Raw genomic sequence first — 26,762 nt, forward strand, 5'->3', positions numbered from 1 at the left:
AAAATTTTAGGTCATTTCATAGAGCATATTACTATTATTTTTTTAGAGCATAATTGTATTTTTTATGGAGCATTTTCAAGCAGTTTTTAGATCATAAAATCCTAACCCTAGTAATGAGTAAGAAGGTAACTGCCAGTATTTTTATTGCTCTCAAATACCTAATCAGTTCATTGATTCTAATTCAAGTAGGTTATCTGAAAATTAATACAGACCTTTATGCTAGTAAGAGGGAAAAAATGCTTGTGAGGAATATATAAATAGAGGAGATCCCCCTCAGTATATATATTTATATGAAATCACCAAAAACAGTTTTTTCCATAACAGCATTTATTTTTTAGCATTTGGCACGCGCACACAATCGGGCTAATATAACTCAGATTTTTGGTATATTTAAGGGGCTCAGTAGCCCAGGTCGATAAGATATGTACCTAAAGTACCAAAGGATGTTTAGAGATGCCGCGAGTTTGATACCCGGTTCATTTTTGTCAGAAAACTTTACTGACACAAGGGTACAATAGAAATGGCAGCATGATTGCAGAAAAAATTTCTACTGCAGGGAGTCCCCATCAAGGGGTTCGCGCACCAACCTCTCGATGAGTATAAAAACGAGCCTGCCTTTCAGAATCAGCAATAAATTTCTATTTATAAAAAATAATTATCAAGAAGATTAATTTTTTCAAAAATTGGGACTTTTTTGGACAACTTCGGAAAGTTCAAGTGGGATTTTTCTGGTACATATTGTGCTCATTAATTGAGTATTTGCTTGCAAGTTCTAATTTTTTTTGCTGTTAACTCTGAAAATTTTTTATACATAACTCAAATTTCTTGCAATTTGAGACTTTCATTTGCTGGTACTACAAGTGCTACAGTATATGTACATAAACTTGAACAATCCAATTATGTAATGGTGTTCTTTTTGCTAGGATGATACTCCATTGTCTATGGCTCGTAAATTCAAGGTGCATTTTATTGCCAGACGTTTGGAAGAAGCTCAGAAGGCTGTTGAAAAAAGAAATGTTTGTGTTAGTGTCTACAAAGACAAGGTTATTAATTTTTATTTTATTTTTAATCAAATTCCTTTCAATCAATCAAATAAAAATCAGCAAAGAAGGATTTTTTTGGTTTGTTGAGTGATGAATTAAAGTCTGTTAAGATACCATAGACTATTTGGAACCAAAACATTGTTCACATTTTGAGAGTTCTCTTTGTGAGTTTTCTTTCATGGAAAAGTGAATAAAATAGTAATTTTTCTAATAATCTAATAGTCATTAGAGGACAATTACAGTACACAAAACTATTGCCATATGCTGATTGTACTACAGTCAACTGTAATTGAATATGATTATACTGTGCGCAGTAACCTAGGTCGATAAGACCTAGGCTCGCCTAAAGTACCAAACAGTGTTTTTAAAGGTATCACACATGAGCCGGGTTCATCCTTGTCAGAAACTATCCTGACACAGGGGTATAACAGAAACTGTGACAAGATTACCACTGTAAAAAAATTGCTACCACAGGGAATCCCACTCTGAGGGGTTCGTGCACCAACTCTCGGTCAATATTTAAAAAAACTGCTGTTTGGAATCGAGAATGAATTGAAGGTCCTAGTCTAATTAGCCCTTGTGTGCAGGAAATGACTATGATGTGACGAAAATGATCAAATGAATGTCCACAGTGATATTTTCAAATCTAGCCTTTTTAAACCATTAAACTCCTTTCGATACAATATTCATTACTACAATACCCTCTGCAACGCTATTTTTTAAAAGAATTTTAAATTTCTATAATGATATTCTGTTATGTTTCACCTTAAAGCATCCCTTCAGTACATAATTTCGCCTCACCTGTTTTTTTTCTTCCAAAGAAGTCCAAAAGCATTTTTTTTGTAACACCTGAAAGTGTTAATGAAATTTGTTATTGTGACTTTCTGTGTAGTACATAGAAGTGTTTAGTGCTATAAACACTTTTACGGGGCGACATACTTATCTGAATTTTATTAATCAGTTAATGTGTGTGCATAATTTTTTTTCACTGAGCAAATTCTTTTGAGTGAATTTTCTGGTAGTTCTTACACTGTCAATTTAGAAAAGATGTCGACAACAACATAAATTTGGTGGTGCATGATGTTAATGCTGCCCCTTTGTATAACAGAACAGTTACACCTCAGCTAATGAAGCTTTGTTCTGGAATCAGGTTCATTAGCTGAAATCTTTGTGAGCTAAAACATGATTTCGTATAGGTTTCTATTGGAAATTGTTTGATTCACACATTCCAGGTTCTGCCCATAATTTGAAGATTAGTTTTTAAACACTGAATGCTATAAAAAACAAAAGTCTCTGAATGCTAAACTGAACAGTTTTAAAATTGGATAAATGAGAATCTACAACAGAGATTCTCCAATTTTTTCCACTATCAAACTGTGCCCCTGGAATGAGCACAGTTTGAGAGGTGTTGAAGATCTTTTTATTTTACACTAATGTACACAACCACCAGCTTGAGTAGACTAAAGCTGATGTTGACACACCCAGTCAAGTTCATAGGTGTCCCCATCCATTTGTGATTTGGTCATCTGATTTCTGTGACTGATACATGCAGATAGAAAAAATATTCTAGAATGTCCAGACATTTCAGCCTTGCAAAAAAAAAGAAAGCATATTCTGAAATCATCAGCTCCTTTTTTTTAAAGCATTTTCTATTAGCGGAATCTTTTATTTCACATGAAATTATTCAAAAACTTTCAGAAAGATAAGTGTAGGCATATCTGAAATACAATTCCGAGGTGAACATAAGTTAATCTAACTCAAGTGAGAGTAACTCTGATGATTGGTACCGAAATTCAGCTCATAACTTGACTTTTATGTTTGCATGAGTATCCATATCAATGAAAATGTTCGTTAGCCAAATCCGTTAGCAGACCCGTCATTTGGGGGGGGGGGCCCGGCTTTTGAAAATACATTAAAAATAGTTTATATGCATACAAAATTATAAATATATTGGGTACATGTTCTTTGCCTCCCCGCCCTGGAAAAAGTTGAAATGACGGCCCTGTCCGTTAGCCAAGGCAAGAAAAAAATCATAGTTAGCTGAAAAATTTGTAAGCAGAGACGTTCATTTGCCAAGAGGAATCACTGTAATCTCTCTGCTCTAGGATAAAATAAGTCGGTAAATGGCAAAGCAAATTTTCTAATTTTGTTTACTAATACAAGCTAAACTAGCATCTTTGTTGAAAGGGTGACTGAAAGGGTCCCTCTCGAATAAGCCTGAGATCTATGAACCAACTTTTATTGGAAGTGAGGTTGGGAATGTGTGCAAAGCCATTTCATTGTTAAGACTGAAATATTTTAAGCAACACATGAAGAGGATGAATTGTGGTGCAAATGTTTTGTTTTAATTCGATAAATATGAACATAGAACATGTCTTGCAATGAACAAATGATATTGAGATTAATATTGTTCTGAAATACAATTCTGTGGAAAGTTTAATGATGTGAGTCATATTTTTCAAATTAAGTAGAAATAACGGTTTCTATGTATAAAATTGTTTTTCCCCACTTTTTCTAGAAGCTCAGGTATACTTGCATGGTGGGATCACCTTTTCTAGTCTTCTATTTAATTGGTGCTCTCCTTGAGAGTCACGAAACATATTTGGTAAAAGCTGGCCTGATAATTGCAGTTGGTGTCAGTACCTCAGTTATCGGAAGGTTTGTTTCAATCACTTGATATAATCTGTTTTATCACAAAGTTTGTGTTTACTTTTTTTTTATGATTTTTTGAAATTTTATGTGAATGTTAATTTTCTTTTCTTATCACAGGTTATTATTTGATGATAGAATTTTGAATATTCTACCCCTCTCAGTTTACTTATCAACTAAATTTTGGATGTATGTCACTTGGTTCACATGGTTTCAACCTTGTATCCTTTTCGTAAGACTTTCGATGTAATGCTGGTTATCTATACTTATGTTCACTGAATTGCTTACTCAGACCTGCCAACTCTCTGGATTTAGGCGGGAGACTCCAGATTTTTCATCCTTCTTCCTGCTCTCCGGATTTTGGCAGAAAATTAGATTTTACGTGAGCTTTCACGTTGTCGTGACATCAATCACTGCCGTCGCTGTTAGGGAAAACACCCATAGAGGACAGCCATGGTCATTTCCATTGAGCAGCCATAAAAACGGTGTCTTGGTGACCACATTTAAGCAACTGGCGAAGACGTGACTTTGTTTACGTAGTGTTTATGGGTACCTGGGTTGCAGAAATCCCTGTATAATCGTTATTGTATTCCATTTACAGCTGTGCGGTAAACACTTTTTTTCATCAGCAACTTTGTATTTTGAAGTTTTTTAAATTATTTCCTGCGATTAAATATGTCTTCAAAAAGAAAATCTAAAACTTGAAGCTATATAAAGCTAAATATAAAGCTTTTACGAGTACATATACCCAAGATTATCAATCACTGATAGCATCCACGAAAGGAAACACTTATGTTTTATGAACAGAAAATGTAGATGTGATTTCTCTATTTTGCATGAAAAGACTGACATGTCATTGTATTCTGCTCAGGGGCAATGCAGAACCTGCCTTGGGGAGGGGGGGGAAGGAATGGAACTTTTTCTTAATTGATTAAAAAATAATAATTTTCAAATTTTTTTTTTTGATCGAGTCTGAGTGCCGGGGGAGGGAGTATCCCCTCAGGAGAATTTCTGGATTCCAAAAGTTGACATGTCTGCTTATTAATCATTTTGAAAAATGATCACTTTTTTTACTGTTATATGCAAATTTAAATTACCGCTGCCGACTACTTCAAATGTAGTAATATTTGTCAATACTATATGTCATGATGGAAAAAAATGTTCACAAAATATGAATGAACACAAATCATAGTTTTCTTCTATGGGTCTGTATCTGTACGCTGGAGGTAAAGAGCACCCTGTCGCAAAAGACAAATTTTACAGGAGAGCAGTGTAAAGACTTTTTTTTTTATGTTTATTTTTTATGTGTGTTTTTATTTATTTTTTTGTGTGCATTTTTCCATACAAGGTTGCTTGTTTATAAAATGAGTGTTTCTGTTTTTATTGAAATATAGGATTTAGTGTTCTATACCTCTGTGTAATGTAAGGAAAGTACAGCTAATTAATAGTGTTATTCCAGTATTGACAAAATAGATAAATTGGGACGTGTAGCCCGGTCAATGTGATACTCGCCTAAAGTACCAAAGGATGTTTAGAGGTGTCGTGAGTTTGATACCCAGTTCGTCCTTGTCAGAAAACTTTCCTGACACGGGTACAACAAAAAAACGGCGACTTGACCACAGCAAAAAATTGCTACCACAGGGAATTCCCCATATAGGGGTTAGCGCACCAACCTCTTGATGAGTATAAAAAACAAGCCTGCCATTTGGAATCGGCAATAAATTGTAGGTCCCGGTCTAATTAGCCCTCGTGCGCAGAAAATGACCGTGGTGCGACAAAAATAGATAAGTTGCATTTTTTCTTCTGTCATAGTTATATTTTTCCATCACATCCATGATGTCTATTTTCTTAATACTCATTGAAAACAATAAGATATTGGTGATGCTTGGCGGCAGATAGGATTTATAACATGCTCGACCTTTCTTTTCTATTACTTTTATAAAACATGGAAATCAGACCCAGGAAGCATTCGTACCAATCACGAACAGAAATATCGCGTAAGCCAACTTTTTCATTTGCTGTTTTCTTTGTGTTATATATAGATGTGTTAAAGTAGCAATGCTGCAAGTCACATTTGCAACAATTCTAAGTCCAGAAATGCAGTCTAGAAGTGTGAAACTTGTGAAAGAAAAAATGAACTAAGTCATAGCTTCAATAGTTTGCCTGAAAATTGTGAAATCAAAATTTTTTTAACACGAGAACCTATGACAATAACTCTTTTAAAACCTTTATTCAAAATTAGAATTGACTTATACCACTGTAACTTTAACCCATCCATATGTTTGTTCATGGTATTTCATGTATACTGATGTTCATAACTAAAACAGTCCACAGTTTTATTGGTAAGAGAAAAGTCTTCTATTATAAAAGCAAAACACAAATCTTAACAAGGTTTAATCCTTAAGTGCAGTATGACATACAGGCATGTTGGAAGTGGTGTAGAACAAATAAAGTACACATCACTACTTCCTGTGTTGATATTGTGTGTAGAAACACTTTGTCTCGGGGGGGGGACACTAATAGATAGGTTGATCATTTTCGTATTGGCAATTATTTATTTTCTAGGTACAGTTTCAGGGTTTGTACAGTCCTTGAAAATCCTTGATAAAGTTAATTTTTAAGTCTTTAAAAGTGTGTGAAAAATGGCATTCCTTGAAAAAAATTATCATTTCAAGCACTTATAAATGCTTGAAAAAAAATTTTGTGTGAATTTCTGCCATCAGTTTTTGTCTCCCACCCCCCCCCCCCCACCCCAAACCTTGTTCTACTGGGGCAATAATGAATAGACCAAAAACGGTGAGCTACGAGACAATGTTCAAAACCTGATATATTTCTTTGCTTAAAAAGATATTGCCTAAAATCTAGCAGCAAAGCACTGCTTGAAATATTGTTTCGAAATATTTTAAACTATTGAATTAATGTCGCTTGGGTATATGTAGGCTCATTTCCTCAATAAAAATATGGGAAGATCATTAGTTGTCACCAAAAATGATTGGGAAAAGGTGAGCAAAGTTGAAAAAAAAATCACCAAAGGTAGAAAATAAAGCATCATTGCATTGAAGCAGTAGATTTAAATGAATTCTGTGGGGGAAACTTTAACAGGAGGAATATTTATATTTAGTCATAATTATCATAATAAAATTTATAGGATTGAGAAAATAGTTTTAATAATTTCAGTGAAGAATAAAAATTCAAATCAGCTTTTTTAAAAATACGGAAAATAACAGAATATTTTTATGAAGAAGTCGGAATGGCCAAAATTCCATGAAAATACAGAAATGTCCCAGAAATATAGGTCATATGGTCACACTACATATATGACTAAATGCTTTCTGATTCTTTTTATTGAAGGCAAATTTCAATACTGTTTCAAAAATAAAATGATTTTTACTTAAATGTGATTTGTGTGCTGAAACACATGTGGTGGTGTTTGTGTGTGTGTGAGGTGTGTGTTTCTATATATAAAGCAAGACCTTTAGAATTTAATATTGCAAGTTGAAATGAGAACTATATAATTTTTTTAAAATTATAAGTCTTTAGTAAACAGACATTTCAAACTCAAAATTAAAAATCATTAAATGGTGAATATAAATTAAGGAAATTCAATTCCATTTTTTGAAAAAATCACTATTTTTATCAACCTGTTCTTGAGTTTTTAAAGTTTGCCAGAAAAAGTGTTTGAATAGTCCTTGAATTTTTTTTTACTTTCAAAGAATATGAATCATGAATTTACATACATGGTTCTAAATTTCACAAGCTTAGTGAATTTGGTTAGAGATTATTTCACGTGAAAATAATTTTTTCAATGAACAAGTTTTTGTATTCATTTCTAGTTTCTAAAAGATGTTTTTTCCCCTAGACAATTATTGAATTGGCTGAAAGAGATGGCTTCCATCCTAATTGGTTTTGCAGCACTTGTCTGGTCCGGCGTCCATTAAGGTCAAAACACTGTTCTGTCTGTGATGTATGCATTGCCAGATTTGATCACCATTGCCCATGGGTTGGTAACTGTGTTGGTAAGTTAATCAGCTTAAATTAAATAGAAGTCTTTGACAGTCTGTAAAGTTTTTTTTGGTTTTAATATTTTTCCTACATACCGTTTTAATTTCAGAAACAGTTATTTCACCCCTCCCCCCATTGACACCTAATAAAAACAAGTATGCTGCTTGACGTAAATCTCAATGTTCAATCAGCAGGTGTTGTTGTAGCAACAAGAAATTTCAGACTAAATATTCAATTGAATGGCAGTGAATTGGCCATCATTATTGATACATGTAATCAGTAAATGTCCTGAATTCTGTAAAAGTCCTGAAGTACTAATTTTCCAATTCTTTGCATGTTTATCTCTTACCAGAAACGAGAGAACATTATTCTGAAATTTGTTAATTTTCGTTAACCATTTAAAGGCCAAACTATGAACAAAGTCACTTATTGTTTTGAAATTTAGAATTTGAGGTTCTTTTACATGCCTATACATAGATCAACTTTGAAATTTGAAGGAAAAATTGTTTTCTTTCTTTTTAACGATGTTCCATAAATAGAACATTGGCACTTGGGGAGAGGTGAAAGCGGAAACTGGTATTGTCTATATTCTTACAATTATTTAGTTCTGGAGTACAGTTATCACACAAAATCTTCTATTTTCCACTACAAATTCAAATTTGCAACACATGCTGGTTTTTTTAACATAAAAATGAGTGCAGAAAATTCAAATCTTTTTCTAATTTACGTGATAAAAGAAGGAAAATATATATTTGATGTACCCGTTTGTAATATTGGTAGCATTTATACAATGTTTTTTTAGCAAACCGCACACCATCCTTGTGTCGCATACACAGTATAATGACAATCAGATGACCTGACATCTTTTTTTCAGTTGACAACGGGGACCTGGATGAATAATTAACACCCCCCCCCCCATTTCATTCGCAAAAGGTCCATTGTCACTTCTTTTCAGAATTCCAAATGTGAAATATGATTCGTTTCTCGTAACTTTGAATGAATTATCCAACGTTCTATAATATTCACATGGCAAATCTTTTCCAATGGAATCCAGAGCTAAGGTTTCGATTGGATTCTAGAAAGAATTTTTTTAATCCTATGCAATAGTGTTTTTTTTCTTCGGCTTGCTCACTACTGTTTTGCCTTTTCTTGAAACTTGAGTGTTGTACTCATGTTTTGCTCCTTTTTTCTGCCCTACATCTTTTGAAGAACACATTTTAGGAGTTTTCTAACACCACGCATATATTTGAAAGTGTAGCTTCTTCACGTGTAAAAAACTAATTGATATACTTTGATATATATTGAGTGGTAGAAACACACAAAATAATTTTCAATTTACTTCAACGTTGAAATTTTGGCAAATTTTAATCAAAATGGGAAAAAAATGCCCAAAAAATGTCAAATTTCAAAATCTGTCAAAAATGTTTATTTCAACCTGAAGTATCTGAATTCATTTCAAAAAATACTTTGAACTCTCCTCTATATATGATAAAAAACTATTATGGTTAATAGTTATCCATTTATGGAAAAGTCTTTCCATTTATGGAACATTGGCCTTAAAACAGTTAAAGGCAATAAGTAATTTATTTGTAAAAAAATAAATTTTCTCTGTCAGTACATGGTTTTTGCCCCATCAAGTAACTTCTCTGTAACTAACTGCTCTGTGACTTTATATATGTTAACTCTGTGATTAGAATGTGTTTGATATAATTTTATTTTTATTTTTTTAATTTTCATTCCAGGTCTTGGGAATCATAAATATTTTGTGCTCTACCTGTTTTTCTTGCTTGTTGGAATATTCTGGTGTCTATATGCATGTGTCGTATGTATGTACACCCAATGCACACATGTTCTGTAGTTATTGATCAGGCTGTAGAAATTATCAGTATAGAATTTTCATTGTCACCTTTATTTTGTCTTGATTTTTTTCTTTTTATTTTCACATTTTGCCAGTGGTCATGTGTAATCGTCTGTTCATACAGCGATCTGTCACTTATGCGTTGATGCAGAGGAAAAAAAAGATGAACAAGAAAAAAAAAGATGCATAAGTGAGAGAGGCATACAAGTGAATAGCATTATTATGTTACATCTTTGACCAGGAGTGCAGAAAATCATCTTATAAGTGAGAGAAACGTATAAGTGATAGATTAATGTACTAGTGAATATATTAAATGAATCAGCTTTGCTTGACATTATATATAATTGTCTATCTGGAAGAGTGAATGAATTTGATAAATTATGCTTGCGGTGTTAACTTCCTTTTAATGTGATTTATTTCATTCAATCTTTGCTGGCTGAACTATGAGTCACCCCTCCCCCATTAGAAAGAGGGGTGGGGCTAAGAGGGCTCTGTATGGGGGGGGGGGGGGCTAGGATGAATGTCATGTGTTCGCTTAAAAAAAAAATTTTATTTACTCTATTGAAATTTATTGGAATCCACTTTTTTTACCACAGGATTTGAAAATATATGCTAGATACATTAATCACGATAATAGTTAAATGGTCTTCATTTTGAAAATTATGTAAAGAAATGCTACAAAATAAAAATACTTAGCAATATTTATAAAATGAACCAAACTCATTTTTGGTGTTATGCAAAATCGCCAATAAAAGTGATAAATGTAGTTAAATTAAAAAATTAAATAAAGAATTCATCAAACTTGTAAAAGTGATTGGCGATTACACATAACCACTGCTTTATCACTCTTACTGTAACATTTGTTACCTTGCAGTAAAACAGTGGAAGGTGATAATGAACATTCAATATAATTTCTATATATCAATTTATTGTTTTTTTTTTCCCTATAGGAATATATTGCTTTTATTATAATATAAGATCGTTATGTGAAATATTCTGTTGCTTTGTTACTTTGCATATTTTAAGATGCATGAACCAAATTTGTGAGTGTTAATTTGTTTTCTCCTGTGAACTATTAGATTTAATCTTTACTAACTTATGAGGATATTGATTCATTAAGTTTTTCAATGCATTTCGATTTTGATTGGACAAATTTTTTAGGTGTTTTTTAATAATTAAAATATTTTTTTTTTAACCCCAAACTTTTTTTTTATCATGTTAGAATTTTCATCATTATATTTTTAAATTTAAAGTGTTTTAGGGCTTCTATTTATAAAGTTTTAGTTTTAATAATATTTAGAGTTTTTATTCCATTTGATTAATGAATAGTAGTATCGTGTTCAAGTGTTCTTTGTATTTTTATTTTTTGCATTAGTTTGGAAGGCACATATTCCCTGGCAGCACAGGAGGTCTGCTCTAGGATACCTGTGGGAATCATTCCAACTTAGTGGATGGGTAGCCTGGATTGCTGTCAATGGGGCCCTGCATGGCACTTGGGTCAGCTGCCTTTTACTGTGCCAGTTATATCAGGTAAAATTTGATTTAAAAATATATATATTGTTTACCCTTAAATCCCTTCCCATCATAAACAGCTGTTGAGGTTAGTAACAACAAGTATGTTTATGATTATTTAATCCTTTAAGCGGTTTTTAAAAATTTCCTGATCTGCATTACAACTGCTACATTTGAAATTGCGAAACCTTTCCAAATTGCCACGTATTTTAATTTTTTCAAATTGCGAGCTGATAACTGCTTTTCCCCCAACAAGAAAATTTACTCTGTCCATCACTTCTATTTCCCTGACTGATACAAAAACGCCTGCTGTTGTGGCTTTCTATGAAGAAATACCTTTTTTTGTATCATTTATACTGAGCATATATACAAATATAATACAATATTTCTTTCTCTACTTTCTCGCTCCTTCTTATCTAACGCCGAACAAGAGTTGACTCCACCCACTGGAATCAGTTGGAGGGAGGGTGGAAAACATGTTTTATTGTAAAAACAGCTTCATTGTGTCTTTAGAAGACAAAATATCTTGCTGTGACAGAAATAAAGCTGATTAAGCTTGACGAGATACCTGGGCATTGAACCCTTGTTGATACACATTTGTAATGGACAAAAATTTTATTCATATAAGAATTTATTACCAATTAAAGAATGGTGCCAATTACAGTGAAAATGTTATTTACCAACACCCTCTACAAAGATAATCACCCATATACACCAATAATATTCTGTGGTGCAAATGTGCTTCATAGTGTTAATATATATTCTATCTATAAAAATAACTCCTTTTTATACACTTTTCTCTTGAGTAAGGTCATATAGGTATTTCACCGCATATATTTGGAACGAAAAAAATTTATTTTTGTCTGATGTTTGTAATTCTGTTTTCTTAAGAAATATTTTTGTTCATAAAATATAGTTATAAACACATACACTTCCAATTGAGAAACTAATTTTTTCAGATAAAAGTTTTGCATTATATCTAATTCTTTTCAAATAACTCAATTTATGCCTTGATTTTATATATTAGCATTACTTGAAGTTGAAGATTATGAGAAAAAGTTTAAAACTTTTCAATATTGAAATCCAGATACATTATTGTTTGCTGGTTTATGTATTTCGTGTATAATTTTGTGTGTTATACCCCTGAAAGCGGCGCAGTGATCATCAGCTGAAGTTGGTTATCCAGCTTCAAGACTCATGTGCGTTCAGCCCTACAACACTTAAATTTATCACACACAAGAACCCCAAAGCAGAATGTGCCAAAATCTGTGATGTACGTTGCAGAACAATTTGGGAGAATTTTAAGAAAAGTACACACACAAAAAAACATTATTACATGTATGGGGATTTTTACCGCAGAACATTTCCAGTCAGCTGAGGGCTCGTCTCAGAACACTGCTAAACATTCTGCTTTGGGGCACAAGAATATCATTTATTGCTATTTTTTTACTTCCAATTTGGAAGATAGATGCAGTGGCACCTGAACACATTACCCGCGCAACATTCAAATATATCCACAGTTAGGTTCAGGGCCATAACTAGGATTTTTGTTTGGGGAACAGGATTTTGCCACTCCCTGCCACTGCAAAATTTGATGATTTTTATGTGGTATTTTTGGGCTAGTTCGATTAATCAGGTCAGTTATTCGACTAACTGTCAATTCAATTAAAATTTTTATTAAAAGTTTGTGAATTAACTTAATTTGTTTGAAAAAGCTGATTAGATGTCTTACAAATTATGTACCTATTCATAACTTTTCTGATAAGTGACCATATTTAAAAATATTTAAATCAATATTTTGATCAAATTTTTCAACTAGTCGATTCAATGAAACTGTTGATTTCAGTTTCACATTGAGTTTAATGAGAGTTTCAGAATACGAGACACAAATTTATTGTCTCCACTATGAACAGTAGTTTTTCGTATTCTTAGAAAAATATCAGCTCCTCTTCTCTCATGTACCATTCAAGAGCAGTTTCTAGGAAGACAAGCAACAGTATAATCAAAATTTGTTTCAAAACAGTGAGTAACCTAAAATATCTGATTTGAAAAAAAGAAAAAGCAAGATCCAAGTGAAGAAATTACATGTTTTGACAAAATTATGTTCAGCATATTAAATTTCTTCAAACGGGCAGCCTTAATTTCTTAATCATTCTTATATTTGTTTACATCTGCCGAATAGGTGTGCGAAATGAATAAATATATTTTTATGACATCTATTAATATTATATGGGCACAAAAATCAATAAATTGATTAAAATTTTTGATTAATTGGTTATTTTTAATCCATTCCCTGCCCTAATATTTTTATTTTTCCTAAAATTTGCAGCCCGGCAGTTGCCCCCTTTGCTCCCCTTTCTCTAGTTCCAGTCCTTGTTAGGTTCTACAATTGTGACTCAGCCACCTCTTCAGAAATTAAAATAGCATTATACTACCTCCATGGCAATTGGCAGGTATTGCGTGCAATTAGGTTCAATTAAAGTAAAGTAGTAAGGTACCATATGTGCTGAGAACTTCTATTCAATCTCTTGTATAATATTCTAGCATGAACATTCCTTTATAATACTCTAGCATGAATATTCTTGTATAATATTCTAGCATAAATATTGTAAAGAACTGTGCCTTGTTCAGAATATCAATTCAGACTGTACAAAAAAAATTTCATATTTATAATCAACATTGAAATCATGTTTTCAAAATATGATTTGTTATTTGAATTAGGTTACCTGGTTGGCCATGACAACGAACGAGAGGATGAACTGTTCGCGATATCCACACTTCAAAAAAGATAAGAATGGAATGTATATCAGTCCTTTCTAGTAAGTACATTTTTTTACTGTACACCAGGAATTGATCTGTAACATTACTTTAATAATTTATTGCATAAATTTCTGACGAAGCAAAATATGTGCAAATGTACTTATTTTTTTTACACAAATATTTTAGATTTAGCTTGAGATTAAATGAAACGCATAGAAAATCAATAAGAAGTTTTTTTAGGCTTCTTATTAGGATTATAAATACCAAAAGAAAGAACAAAATCTCTAGCTACAAGAAAGAAAAGGCTTTGACCTGCACAAAATTATAAAAGTATTCGGAAATTTGGAAGATTTAAAAAAACCTTATATTTAGTGAAAACACTATATTCTTCCTTTTTAAAAGTGAATAGAAATTGGAGGAGAAAGCTATAAACCTGGGCACACATGAAATTTCTGAAAAAGAATTGATATTTGCACATGTTCAGTGAATATAGCATAACCGGCCATAAAACTAACATGTCTACTATTCTAAAGCAACCAGAATATTATACCGGGTGAAATTACAATGAATGCAGTTGAAAAGACATTAAAAACTGCACATGCCATTTAACAAACTACAGTTGTAGAATAATAAAAGTGAAATAATAATAAATGAAAATAAATACAAACATTGTCATAAGAAAATAACCTGATTTTCCAAATTTCACTTTTGGCACAGTATGACGAACTGGCACGAAACTACGAATCACCCAAGAAAAAGAATTAGGTCATGTGTCGAAACAAATAACTATACAGCAAAAGATCTTCAAATTTTGAATCCTGTTTGAAATATAAAAAAAATTACAGAAAATTGGCCACATTGCCATCAGACACCTTCATATCCAGTGCCTCTTGAAAACAGCTTATTAAGCATTCGGACAAGCTATGTCACCTCTCTCCATTCTTTCATTTCTGGAGATGGCCAGATATTTGCCGGGCATCAGATTAGAGCAAAATGATGGATAGATATCCCCCCCCCCCCTCAAAAAAGTTAATTACCTTTTACCAAGTTCACCATTACCTTTTTTGAGAAGGTTTGCTCTTCGCCAGGGAAATCAAGCACTTCCTCTTTTATGTTAACTGTTTAACTGTTTATCTCATTGAAATACGATTGTCCAGCTCAATGTTTCCAGACAATGTTCTTCCAACTTTTCCATCTTCATAGATGAACGATGGCCCTACTCTTTTTTTCCTGCCTCTGCCCATCTATGCCCTACATCAACTTGTCAAGTCTAAAAATCCCATTCTCTGAAACAATATATCAATTTCAAATATTTTTTACATGCAAGATGTGGCCCACTGGAGTATCAGTATTTGATGTGAATAATTGTGAGGGTATAAATGTATATTATTAATAACCCTATTTTTTATTTATTTTTCTCTTATTTTGTAGTCGAGGATGCATTCAGAACTTCCTTGATTTTTTCAAATGGCGGTGTTGTGGACTTTTCAGTGTGGACTCAAGAGATTGGACACAAGTGTATGAAGATGACATAGAATCTAGTCCATTATTTCATACAGAACATCATTATATATAAAAGAATTTAGTGTAATTTAGTGAATAATGAAATTTAATTTTGCTATTAAATGAACTGTTCCTTCAATTCATCACATTCATGTGACACACACATATACATACACATAACCAATTATATATATAATTATAAATGCACTCCAAAATTTGGAGCACTAACACTATGCATTATGCTCATTGTGATGTCGTTCACTTATATGCAATGTCACTGAAAGTAAATGTGTCTGTGTAATATTTGTCTGTAAATTTGAGACTATGTGATTGTTCTTTTTAACTGTAAAAAAATCTTCGCTGCTTATTAGGGTTTTATCTGCAGCCAACTCAGAATGGCTATGCAGATGCGATGTACACAGTGTACAAATTTTTGTGTGTATCATGCATAATTTTTTATTTTCTTGAAATTGTGAGCGCTGAACATTTATGAACTATTTTAATTATTTGTTGTAAGATTTTTGTTTCAAACTCTGAATTCACTTGTTCTGGTCACATATTTTGTTGAATCACCTTGATTGTAGTTGTTGAATATTATTTGCTCAACGTATATGTCTGTTTTGTAATTATTATTAATTTTTTAGATATATTCTTGTTATGGACATTTTATTTTTTAAGACAACGTATATATTCTGATGGACATTCATCATAGTTTTCAATTTTTGAATGCTCCTATATGTTCATCTGACCAAATTTATGGTTTTAAAATCAAACTCGCTGTATAGATGTTTATTTCATGTTTGTTCTCTGATAAACTTGAGATTAGGAATGAAATTATAGTAGAACTTTCATACAACCTATTAATAGTAGAAGTTTCTACTTCTATTTTAAATTATGTTTCTGTTGGGTTCTCACAAAGAAAATGGAATGATTTAAAAAAGTTTGCATGACTAAAACTTCTTATTTCTTTTTAAGAACTTGTAACTCCTGTCTTAAAACTTATTTCAAAAAGCACTTTTAGAACTTATTTACTTCTGATATAAGACCACATAAATGCATCAATTGGTTATTTGAAGAAGTGGAGGAGACTTGACTGTATATTTTATCATTTGTACAAGTTTTTCCAACAGGAAAAAATAATTGATATTTATTGTAAATTTATACTTTTTTTTTATGTCATCATTCATAACTTTTCCTTTCAGTTATGCTTGGAATTGATAATCTTAATAATTTTATTTGCATTCATGAAAAATGCTTTTGTTATCTGAAGATCTTAATTTTATTTTATGTTGAGAAAACTTCAGAAGTAAATGGTTATATGAAAGCTTTATGTCATAAATAAGTAATCTTTTGTTTCATAATGCTTGTACACATATTAAAACATTGAAGATGTTTAGAATTTTTATTTCAAATGAAGCCTTGTTTTCGGGCAGTTACACTGGGGAAAAAAAATCTAATCTTGAGTTGCAGTGCAGTTTTATACTTTAGGTGTAATCCACTGACAACTATATTTAGCTTCATTTTTTTTTTTTTTCTGCGTTGATCACTAAGACATTTTTATTATATGTTGTGTGAGAGAGCCTTTTAGCTTCTCATTTCATGAGAGGCTGCAGTAAGTATTATTTATTATGAAGCTGATGGAGATTTCTATTAATGCTTAAAGAGTCCTGACACTTGTCTTCTCTGAGCATTTTTCAAGTTGTATTAAGTACTTATTTGCGAATGGTGTTAATGTGTTTATAAAGCCCCAAAGCAGAATGTGCCGAAATCTGCAACGTTCGTCGCAGAACAATTACCGCTACTGCAGAACAATTTGGAAGAATTTTAAGAAAAAGTGCAAAAAACACTGTTACATGTATGGGGATTTTTACTGCAGAACATTTCCAGTCAGCCGAGGGCTCGTCGCAGAACAGTACTAAACATTCTGCTTTGGGGTTAAAAAGTAGATTCTGTATAATCTACTTGGTATCTAAAAGCTTTTGTATCCTTTTTTTTTTTTTTTTGGCCATGATTTTTTATTTAATTTGCAAAGTACTAGTGTGTTTTTCATAAGTTTTATTGACAATCAAAATAACTCAGTTGGAGTACTTTAATGATATTATTTAAACTATTACCTCATGAATAATAGAGTATGTACCAAAATTAAAAAATATATATATGTTTAGAATCAGTTTTTGTTTTCAGTTTCTTCCAACCAATCTGATAATATGTCACCAATGTTGTTTATATACAGAGTGCAAAAGCAGCATTGAATGCGGGTAGAATGGTTTACCTGTAATTAATGCTCTTTTCACAACTTTTCTCAGTTTTTCAAATTTGAATATCTCAGTAAATATTGTACTTAGAAATGGGGAATTTTTTTTTTTGTTGGCCTCGGAAGAGACAAGGCAACTTTCTAATTGGGTTTTTTATCACAGGATGTCCATATAAAGAGTTATTTTTTTTTTTATTTTATTTTAATAACTACAACCTCTTGCCAAATGAATGATGTCTGAATTCTACACGTTATTTGGGTACTTTTTCCAATTGGAAGTATGTCTCTAGGGTCAACGTTTCGCCAGTAATATGCTGTGTGTGCTGTTACCTATGCAACCCTGTATATAGACTGTACTAATTGTTTCCTATAGAAGTCCATAATCCACTGTATTTTTAGCTTGTTGATCTTCATGGAGTTATGTTACAGAAATCAACTTTTATCTTGTTTTGTAGAGCATTTAAAAATTCACATTCACCACTTGTACATTTTTAGGAATGCAGTGTGTTTTTTTTTAATGTTCATTTGATTATCCTACTCTTGTTTTTTTTTTAGAACTCTGTTTATCAACCTCAGTTTTCTCAATGATAATTGTTTCTTTAATGTTGATGAAATTATCACTAAAGTCTTAACTTCTCTTGCCTATGAAAATAATGAAATTAAAGATTCTTTGAAAATGCAAATAAGCAAGAGCAATGCTTTTAAGTGTTTCAACTAAAGCACAATTCACCTGAAGTGTTACTAAAAAAACCTTTTGATACATCTAGTGTGAAAGGTTAAAGCAAAGTGACAAAATTGTATATATACAGGGTGATTCAAAACTCAAATTACAAACTTTTAGGGGAGATAGGAAAAACAAAACAGAATCACATAGAAATGTATGACCGGAAACCCCAACCTGATCAGCTAGAGGATAAACGAAGATGCAGAAATGGCAAGCCAATAATGGGAGAAAAAACTCTTTATCTATATTTTACATGAGGACAGTACATGTACACGTTATGTTTCACAACAAGAGCTCGAAGTTCTTACCATCCACAGTTATGCACAAAAAAATGGGTTTTGTTTTTGCGTTTCCTACCTCCCCTAGAAGTTTGTACGTTGAGTTTTGAATCACCCTGTATATGAGTTGAATGCATATATTGTATTGTCCAAAATTTTTGATTTGCAATTCTAGACTTCTCCCAGTCATGTTGGGTAATCTAGGTTCTACCGTGTTTGAATATCCTCATGGTTAGAATTATTGTAAATATGACTCCAAGAATTGAATCAATGTGAAATTAATTGGACATATACTCAAATCATATAAAATATCACAAACTGAAGTTTGATGCAATTCATTTTTTTTAAATTTTTTTTTAAGTGTCGCTGGAAGAATATTTACATTTGAATTTAACTTGTTCAAAAAAATCTAGGAGTTTCTTTCCACAAATAATAATCACAATTGCCTTTGGTTATTTCTTTTATATTTCCTTCAGTAAATTAATTTTTTTTTTCAGCTTTACCTTACAGAAAGTTATAAAAAAAAACTTGAGAAAAAAAAAATTCTTTGCTTCGCTCAGAGTTGACTCAAAGTGATTTTTTTTAATTCTTTTTTGTTCATGACATGGTCCTACAATAGATGGCTGCACTTATGCAGAGAGGTGGAAGAAAGATGACAAGAACACAATTTTTTTTTATTCATTAAGGTTCGTGGGGAATACCATGAGGTGCAATACCATAACTCGACACATACTTTCAGATATCAACTCAGCAATAGGGAAATACTAATTGGTATTTCTTCTACGTTGCTTTTAGATTATGTAGAAATTATTGAGAGAAAAATTGTAGAGGTTAAGGATATATATTACATTGGCAATCCATTGAGTGAATGTTAATAAAAAATAATCAGTTGAATGTATTTTTCTTTCAAGAGTTTTTACTCGTGTCCTTTTAAATGATAACACATTTCCCACCGACCTGGAAAGTCAAATAAATTTAAAATATTGGGTATAAAAGTCGGAAGAATTGTGTGAAAGAAAAAAACAAACTTAACAGGATTTTTGAAAGTTTAAGATTTCAAATTATATTTCTTTTGGAATTTTGATCAGAGAAATGAGCAAACCGATTTTGCTGGGAACCCTAGATAAAATTAACCAAGTATTTTTTGTAGTTATTGTCCTCAAAAATCAGTTCGTGGTAACTTAGATGTTTAAGCATTTAGTACTCTATAAAATTGAATACAGTATGAAAAGGTAATTTATTTTTATTGTAGGCTGATTGAAAGGGCTAGAATACTCATATTTATTCATTGTATCCGAGTAAGAAATCAAATCCACCGAACTCTGAGTTTCCAAGAAAGAAGAGGGGATATGTGATAGCAGTCGTTGTTTTAACAACACTATTGAAAATAATGTAAAACATGGATTTTTTTTGTTATTAGCATGAGAAACTATATTTTAGCTTTTTTAAATTAAAAAAATTTTTTTTTTTCTTCTAACATTGGGATGTGTATAATTATGGCAGCTACTAACACAGCTTATGTTAATTTGCAAACACAATATTTAGAATAATTCGACATGGCTTGAAACTTCATTTTTGAAAAAATAGATTTTTGTTGTAATCATTCAACTGATTTATTTTTAATTCCTCACTAAGTTTAAAACACCGCTACATTATTCATACATAAAATTTTTAGAATCTAAGAAATGGGATATGAATTTGTCAATATTTAAATAATGATCATTTGATTCGGAGACTACAAACCAAAAAAAATTATCTCATTGTTTAGAAAATATTCTACATCTCTTAACACTTTCACTGCTTAAATCCATTCTCATAGCTGTATCCACAACTTGACTGAAATAGCATGTTGTTGAATGTGATGTGTATGATGATCAGTTAGACATTGGTCTGCATATTGATTAACTAAACATGCAGGGAAAGTGTTAAGCATGGAAATACCCAGTTTGAATGATCAAAAAAGTGTAAAATGAATTGAGTATTAATTATATTATTGATGCTGTATATTTTTATTTCATGATCATCAATCTTGTTTCTTCTTCAGCGTTCTATCGATGCAATAAAAAGATATTTATTTCATTTTTCTCTATTATGGGGCTTTCTTTTTCATTTGGATGTATGTATTGTATCATCAAGAGAGTTGTAATTTTTGTATTTCATTATGTCTTCTGTAAGCATACACGTTCATAGCTGAAATAATAGTGAATAAAATCAATCATTCTTATTAAGCTTCTCTCTTTTCACCATGTTCTACACTTGCAATAGCTTTACCAAGAATACTTTTTGATAAGTATTTTTGGTAAATTAACTTTTTACCAAAATAACTTTACCACCATTTTGGGAAAAAATTGTAATTCTCATTTTTTTCATGTAATGAATCCGAATAGTATGCTAAGCAGTGACTTTTCTAATACACCAATTTAAATTTAGTAATTTCATTAACAAAATTGTTGTTGCATAACAGATTTTTCCTCTCAAGAATTTGCAATACAGTGGAGTCTCAATAGTCAGAGGCAATAAATAGGATTTGAAAGTTTAAGATTTGGATTACACCTCAGATTAACAAAAAACTCAAATTATCTGGGGGGGGGGGGGGAATAAAAAATGCTTTAAATGTTACTTCGAAAAAAAGACAAGCGGCAGCTGTACTGAATACTTATTGTATTTTTATTTTTAAATAACACAAATGCCATATGATGTTTTTCAAAAAATGAATTTGAAAAAGGCGTGAGGATAAGCGAGTGATGGTGAACAACATTGATAGCTTTCAACTGCCTTTCCAATGATTTTACGTAAGAAATTAGGGAACAATTCCTCCACATTATGAAGAAAATGGTTAAACTTGCACCGCTTTCTCAACGGCTCTTTACCCCCAAAAGTTAAAATGGTTCACATCCTTTAAAGGGAATCTAATATTTTATTACACCAGAGTTACTCATTACAGAGTTGTGTGGGGCTGCCTAGTCTCTTTCAAACTGAAAATTACTGTACAATACATACATAGTTGTACCTGGGGAAAAAGATCACAAGAATGGGAAATTCGATAATTTTTGCAGTGCCTCAAATTATTTGGAAACGAACTTTCAGGGCTCGGATTTCCGAGCCATGATTATCTGTATCCTTTAACCTTTTCAAATTCTAGAACTGACAAATGTTGGAGTTGTTTTTGCGCATTGTGGTGTGTGTAGATATTCTTTTTTAACCTCAGGGAGTTCAGCCTTGATTTCAACGGTAATTTACACAAAATTCTTGAAGTCGCGGAGATATGAGAGAGGTATATGAACTCCATGAGGTTAAAAAAAGTTTCTAAAGCAGGAAAAAATCGACCCGTATATGTTTGTGCGTATAGAGGCTGAAAGGGATACAGTGCATCGTTTCTCAGCCTTTGGTTCGCGAAGTTGGGACAAGTGGTCCTCGGGTAGGCTTGAAAATGCTATTATGCTTGAATGAAAATTATTCAATTCAATTTTACATCACAAATGAGCTCATATAGGCTCAAATGAGAAATTGGACCTGTATAACTACTACTACGTAACCGTACATTCATCTCAAATATTTCCTCGGGGAATTTCTAACAAATCAGTATATGCTGGAATGGGGTGGGTGTGTGTGTGTAGGCGTGGTCCTAACGTATGTATGTTGTTAAAATTTTGCTTGGCTCGTTAGTTATACTGATGTTTCCATCTATCTTCCGTATTTTGAAGTGAAAATGGCAAATACTCGAATTTTCATGTTATGTAAGTATTGTGTTGAGCATAGTTTCCCAAACTTTGTGTTTCATCGCCCTCTTCTTCAGAAAATTTTCTCTCTCTCGCCGCCCCCGACTCAAGCAAACTCAAAGGATTCTATGTTATATTTGTAGCTTCTATCGCGTCCCCCCTCCCCGGACCATCCCATTGCCCACTTTGGGAAACACTGGTGTTGAGCGTCTACCTCCCTACGGAAAGACTTTTTGAAAAAAGGGAACAGCACGCGATCATGCCTCGAAATTGGAAAACCTACTTCAGCCGACAACCTCTGTTCCGCTAACGGGGGTTCTTATGTCCTTGTGATGCCAGTAGACCGGTATTACTGTAATTTAGTTGCCACCGAGTTGTTTCAGATAATTTATTGGTCCTCTATTTGAGGTACGCTGTTATAATGTAATATCCGTAACATCCAGTGAAGTCACTTCATTCTAACTCACCTGGGTCCGTATCTAGTGAAAGTACACCGTGTAATGCGCGAATTACGTCTTTACTCGCATTTTTTTTTTTCAAAATTTCGGGTTTTTGTGCATTATATGTAGAGCGTCAATGGCTTCACTTGAATCCCTTAATTTAGATACTTTCGTACCTGCGTTGGGCTGTGACGTAAAAACTATTAAAAACTATTCCTCGTTCATACAGGATGCCCTGTAAATGTTAATGTGTTAATGCGGCCTTTATAGTAGCTTACCATTCGCCGTAGACGTATATTTCTAATTCAAAAAAGGTTCAAAATGTGTTTGGGAATCAATCTGTACCAGTATCGAGATTGAAAATACAATGTGACATAAAATGAATCGAAATTTTTACACGTCCCTCCCCCCCCCCCCCCCCCCCACCGTCGTCCTCTAACTTCCAATTAGAAATTTGCCCTGTCTCGCCTGAATCCAACATAAAAATTCTACTAAGTGCAATATTCGTTTAGGTAGTCTAATTCCAAAATCGGAGAAAAGTTGGGGAAAAACTTCATAAAAATGAGGGAAAGGATGGTTGTCCGTTAGTTTTTACTGTTCTTTCTCCGTTTTTGGAATTCAACTATCTCAGTGAATATGGCATTTGGAAACGTGAAACTTTTTTTTTGTTGGCTTCAGGAAAGACACGGCAACAACTTTTTAATTGGAAGTTAAAAGACGGGGGGATAGTATAAAAATTTAGATTCTTTTATTTTATGACACACTGTATTTTCACTCTCGACACTGGTACAGGATTTCTGAACACGTGTTGAGCATTTTTTTAAATTAGATCCGTACCTCTACGATGAACGGTTGATGAGATAAAGGCTACGTTTAGACTTACAGGAATCCTATATACCATGGCATCCCAATTATTTATTATAGTATTGTTTAAGCATCGCTATTTTCTGAAATAAGAATTCACGAGCACTTCAACCACTTCGACGATGCTCTTCAAAAGGGGGGGGGGCTGGCAGTTCTAGGGGACCGTGAAAGTCTGGTCTTGGGGGGCCCACAAAAGGATGTGAGAGCCATGGATTTTACCACGTAATAACTCGAACAAATCGACATCAAAAATAAGGCCTTTGTGTTCCTTACTCCTATTCCAAATGTACACGTGGTGACTGCCGCGTCAGCTACGTATGAGAAAAATTGGGATTTGTCGAGAGTGTATTGGTAACTAGGAAATAGTTGTTTCTGTGGGTCACTGACATGGACGTCCTAATTCTTCTCTTAATCGCTCGGACTAGGGAATTTCATTTGGTAAATAAATTCTTTTCGAGAACTGCTGCCCGCGCGGTGTGGAAACTTTGAGGAGCAGCAAATCACCAGAGCGTTGTTCCGGCAGCAGCACGATTTTGAAATAGGGCATCGATCTCGAAGAGTGCCTTCGGTCGCGGCTGCGCATTAGCCGCTAAGATATGTAGTCCTACTGGGCCACGGCTGATATCTTGGCGTCACACGTTCATTCCTCTTGGCGTCTCGAGTAACCTTGAAATGCAACGCATCGAGCCAATAATGTCATTGCTCCGATTTTACCGTTTTGGAATCCGCCAATGCCGGGTACTTCGAAATATATATATATAGCAACACTGGAAGTTTTTTAAAGAACAACGAAATCAAAGATTTGGATTCAATATAAAATAACAATATTACCGAATGGTTTCAAAGTTTGTTTCTCTTTAGATAATCTTTTGTAAAATGATCGGAAAATTACCAATTTTAGGATCTCATTTCCTGGAAGAGCTCCATAGGTGAAGATAGACTTGAAAGTCTGGGAGGGGGGGGGGGCAAGGTCATTATTGCTGGGGGGCACGATGATGATGATGTCAATTCATATATATACATATACATTAGATCTGTTCACTCCATTTTTTACGCTGGGCCCGCCCCCCGCCGTTCGTGTCTCCGCCCATTAGGAGCTCTTATGACTCTTTAAATAAATCTATAGAGTTGTTTTTCTCGCCCATCATAAGTCCATACAAAAAATACAGGTTCTGTAATTATAAAAAAATGCAACTGTAGAAACTTTGAAGTTCTCTCTCTCCCGTTCAAACTGCAGCTCGAAAAATCACAAATGCTGACATTATTCATGAAAGCGTCTGATTTATTCCGTTACCGGTTTCCAATCAATTTAACTCTTTAATTGGCAAACAATGAAATGTCCAGAGGAGGAAAAATTTTGAGCGGTTATATTACGCAAATGAGGTACATTAAATGCTATTATATGACAAAAAAGGGTATTGTCAGTATTTTAAAGAAAATATGAGATGTGTAGCACTTCTGGGAACACGTTGTATTTATACGATTTACATATATTTTTGAATAGTATAAAAATGTCATTTATTGTTTGACCAACTTACTTTTCTACCGTTGTTGAAGAATGCGCAGCAATATGTCTCCTCCACGCATGGTATTCCCCTCCAAAATACAAGTCTCAAAAATAGTTATTTCTTGTTACTTGTCAAGAAATAGGAAAAGGGGACGTGTACCTCTTTAAGCCATTCTTCTGGTAATTATAGAAACTGCATGTACAGCTAAAAAGTAAAAATTGAATGTTTAGGAATTGCTTTGAAGCATCAGCGACAAAACGAGCTCAGAATATGCTATGCCTTTATTTACAAAAACTTTTGCACTCCAATAGTAACTCGCACTTTCAATTTTTTTGAGTTGTTCAGAGTATTCGTAAATAATCTAATGCATAAGATTCCACAAGAGCTTTTCGAGGCTTCCGCGGTATATTTATGGAAAACTGCAGAAGTTCTTACTGGTGGCGAAATATCTATATTCAGACAAGGCCATAGTGACGGAGAATCCAATCTGCTCCCGAAATGAGAGAATATATTTGGAATAACATGATTAATTCCATTGTTCTAGCACTTTTGTTCCCCTACCCCTTTCCACCGGCATCCCCCGAAACACAAGTTGTTCCCCTCCAAAAGAAATTTCTGGCAACTAATCCGTATTCAAGAAATATTCATATTTGTTTGGGTTCCCTTGAACCATCTCGAAGCCATCAAAAAGTTTCGTGCAACATTTTCTTCTCATTTAGCCATCAAGGGATGGAGTTGGGGGATTCCGCGCGAACTGAAATGTTGGAAACCTATGATTCAATATATCATTACTTAATGCCAAGAATAATTTTTCATTGCACACACTGAATAGGTTACATAGAAAATATGCTAAATATTTTCAATTACAGTGAAATCACCTTACATACGATCATCTTCCCATCAAGAAAAGTTTTTTTTTCGGTTCCAAAGTTTTTCCCTTGCGCCCAAAGGAACGGGGACCGTCTCTCTTAGGGTGGTTTCCAGTTTCACAACACTTATCTTCCAGCTATATATATACAGGGTGTCCTTTAAGTCCTTGGTTAGGACTTTTTCTCATCAACCGTTCGTCGAAGAAGAATGATTTCAATCTAAAAAATGCTTAAAATGTGTTTAAAAATTACCCTGTACCAGTTTTGAGAATTGAAATGTAGTATGGCAGCAATGAAAAAATCAAACACAACACAACACTACATATGCACTCAGCCTGTTAGGTATACACTCACAGTTACACTTCCGGCACAACTCACTTGGTAGTAAATCGACCATAGATAGTGATAGACTTGAGTTGTGTTCGGTTTGAAAGAAAGAAATAAAAAGTTAGTCACAAAATTTAAAAAAAATCCAAGTTTTCACATGGAAAACCCAATTGGAAAATTTTTGCTCTGTTTTTTCAAAGACCAAATTCCCCTCTCTAAGAGGGGAGTGAGAGGGGCTGAGTTATCTGAATTCAAAAATTAGAGAAGAGTCTGGAACAGAGCATAAATGGGGGGAAAGAAACGTTTTCAATAAGTTTATGCTGTTCTTTCCCATCTTTTCTCCGATTTTTGTTAATCCAAGTATCTTGATGAATATTACAGTTACAAGCATGGAGAATTTTTTTTTTTTTTTTTTGGGAGGGTGGGGAGCTCCGGAATGGCAGGGCAACAAC

At 33.1% G+C, this 26,762-nt stretch overlaps 1 protein-coding gene across 2 annotated transcripts in view; it reads left to right on the forward strand.

Annotated features, from left to right (window-relative positions):
* Hip14 (palmitoyltransferase Hip14) overlaps window positions 1–17,165 on the forward strand; it is a 29,310-nt gene extending 12,145 nt beyond the window's left edge. Inside the window, exons 6-14 of one of the 2 annotated variants that reach the window (XM_089255525.1) lie at window positions 924–1,043; window positions 3,562–3,701; window positions 3,813–3,913; window positions 5,565–5,689; window positions 7,552–7,708; window positions 9,437–9,520; window positions 10,928–11,082; window positions 13,786–13,883; window positions 15,256–17,165. In XM_089255525.1, coding sequence (XP_089111651.1) covers window positions 924–1,043; window positions 3,562–3,701; window positions 3,813–3,913; window positions 5,565–5,689; window positions 7,552–7,708; window positions 9,437–9,520; window positions 10,928–11,082; window positions 13,786–13,883; window positions 15,256–15,400 — 1,125 coding nt within the window. In that variant the 3' untranslated portion in view covers window positions 15,401–17,165. The remainder of the gene's footprint in view (window positions 1–923; window positions 1,044–3,561; window positions 3,702–3,812; window positions 3,914–5,564; window positions 5,690–7,551; window positions 7,709–9,436; window positions 9,521–10,927; window positions 11,083–13,785; window positions 13,884–15,255) is intronic. The other variant, XM_089255524.1, reaches the window with a different exon arrangement.
* The last annotated feature ends 9,597 nt before the right edge of the window (window positions 17,166–26,762 follow it).

Source organism: Pholcus phalangioides, unplaced genomic scaffold, assembly GCF_987345545.1.
Source record: "Pholcus phalangioides strain wild (caught in Gottingen) unplaced genomic scaffold, Ppha-v1.0 ptg000004l_1, whole genome shotgun sequence".
Lineage (NCBI taxonomy): Eukaryota > Metazoa > Arthropoda > Arachnida > Araneae > Pholcidae > Pholcus > Pholcus phalangioides.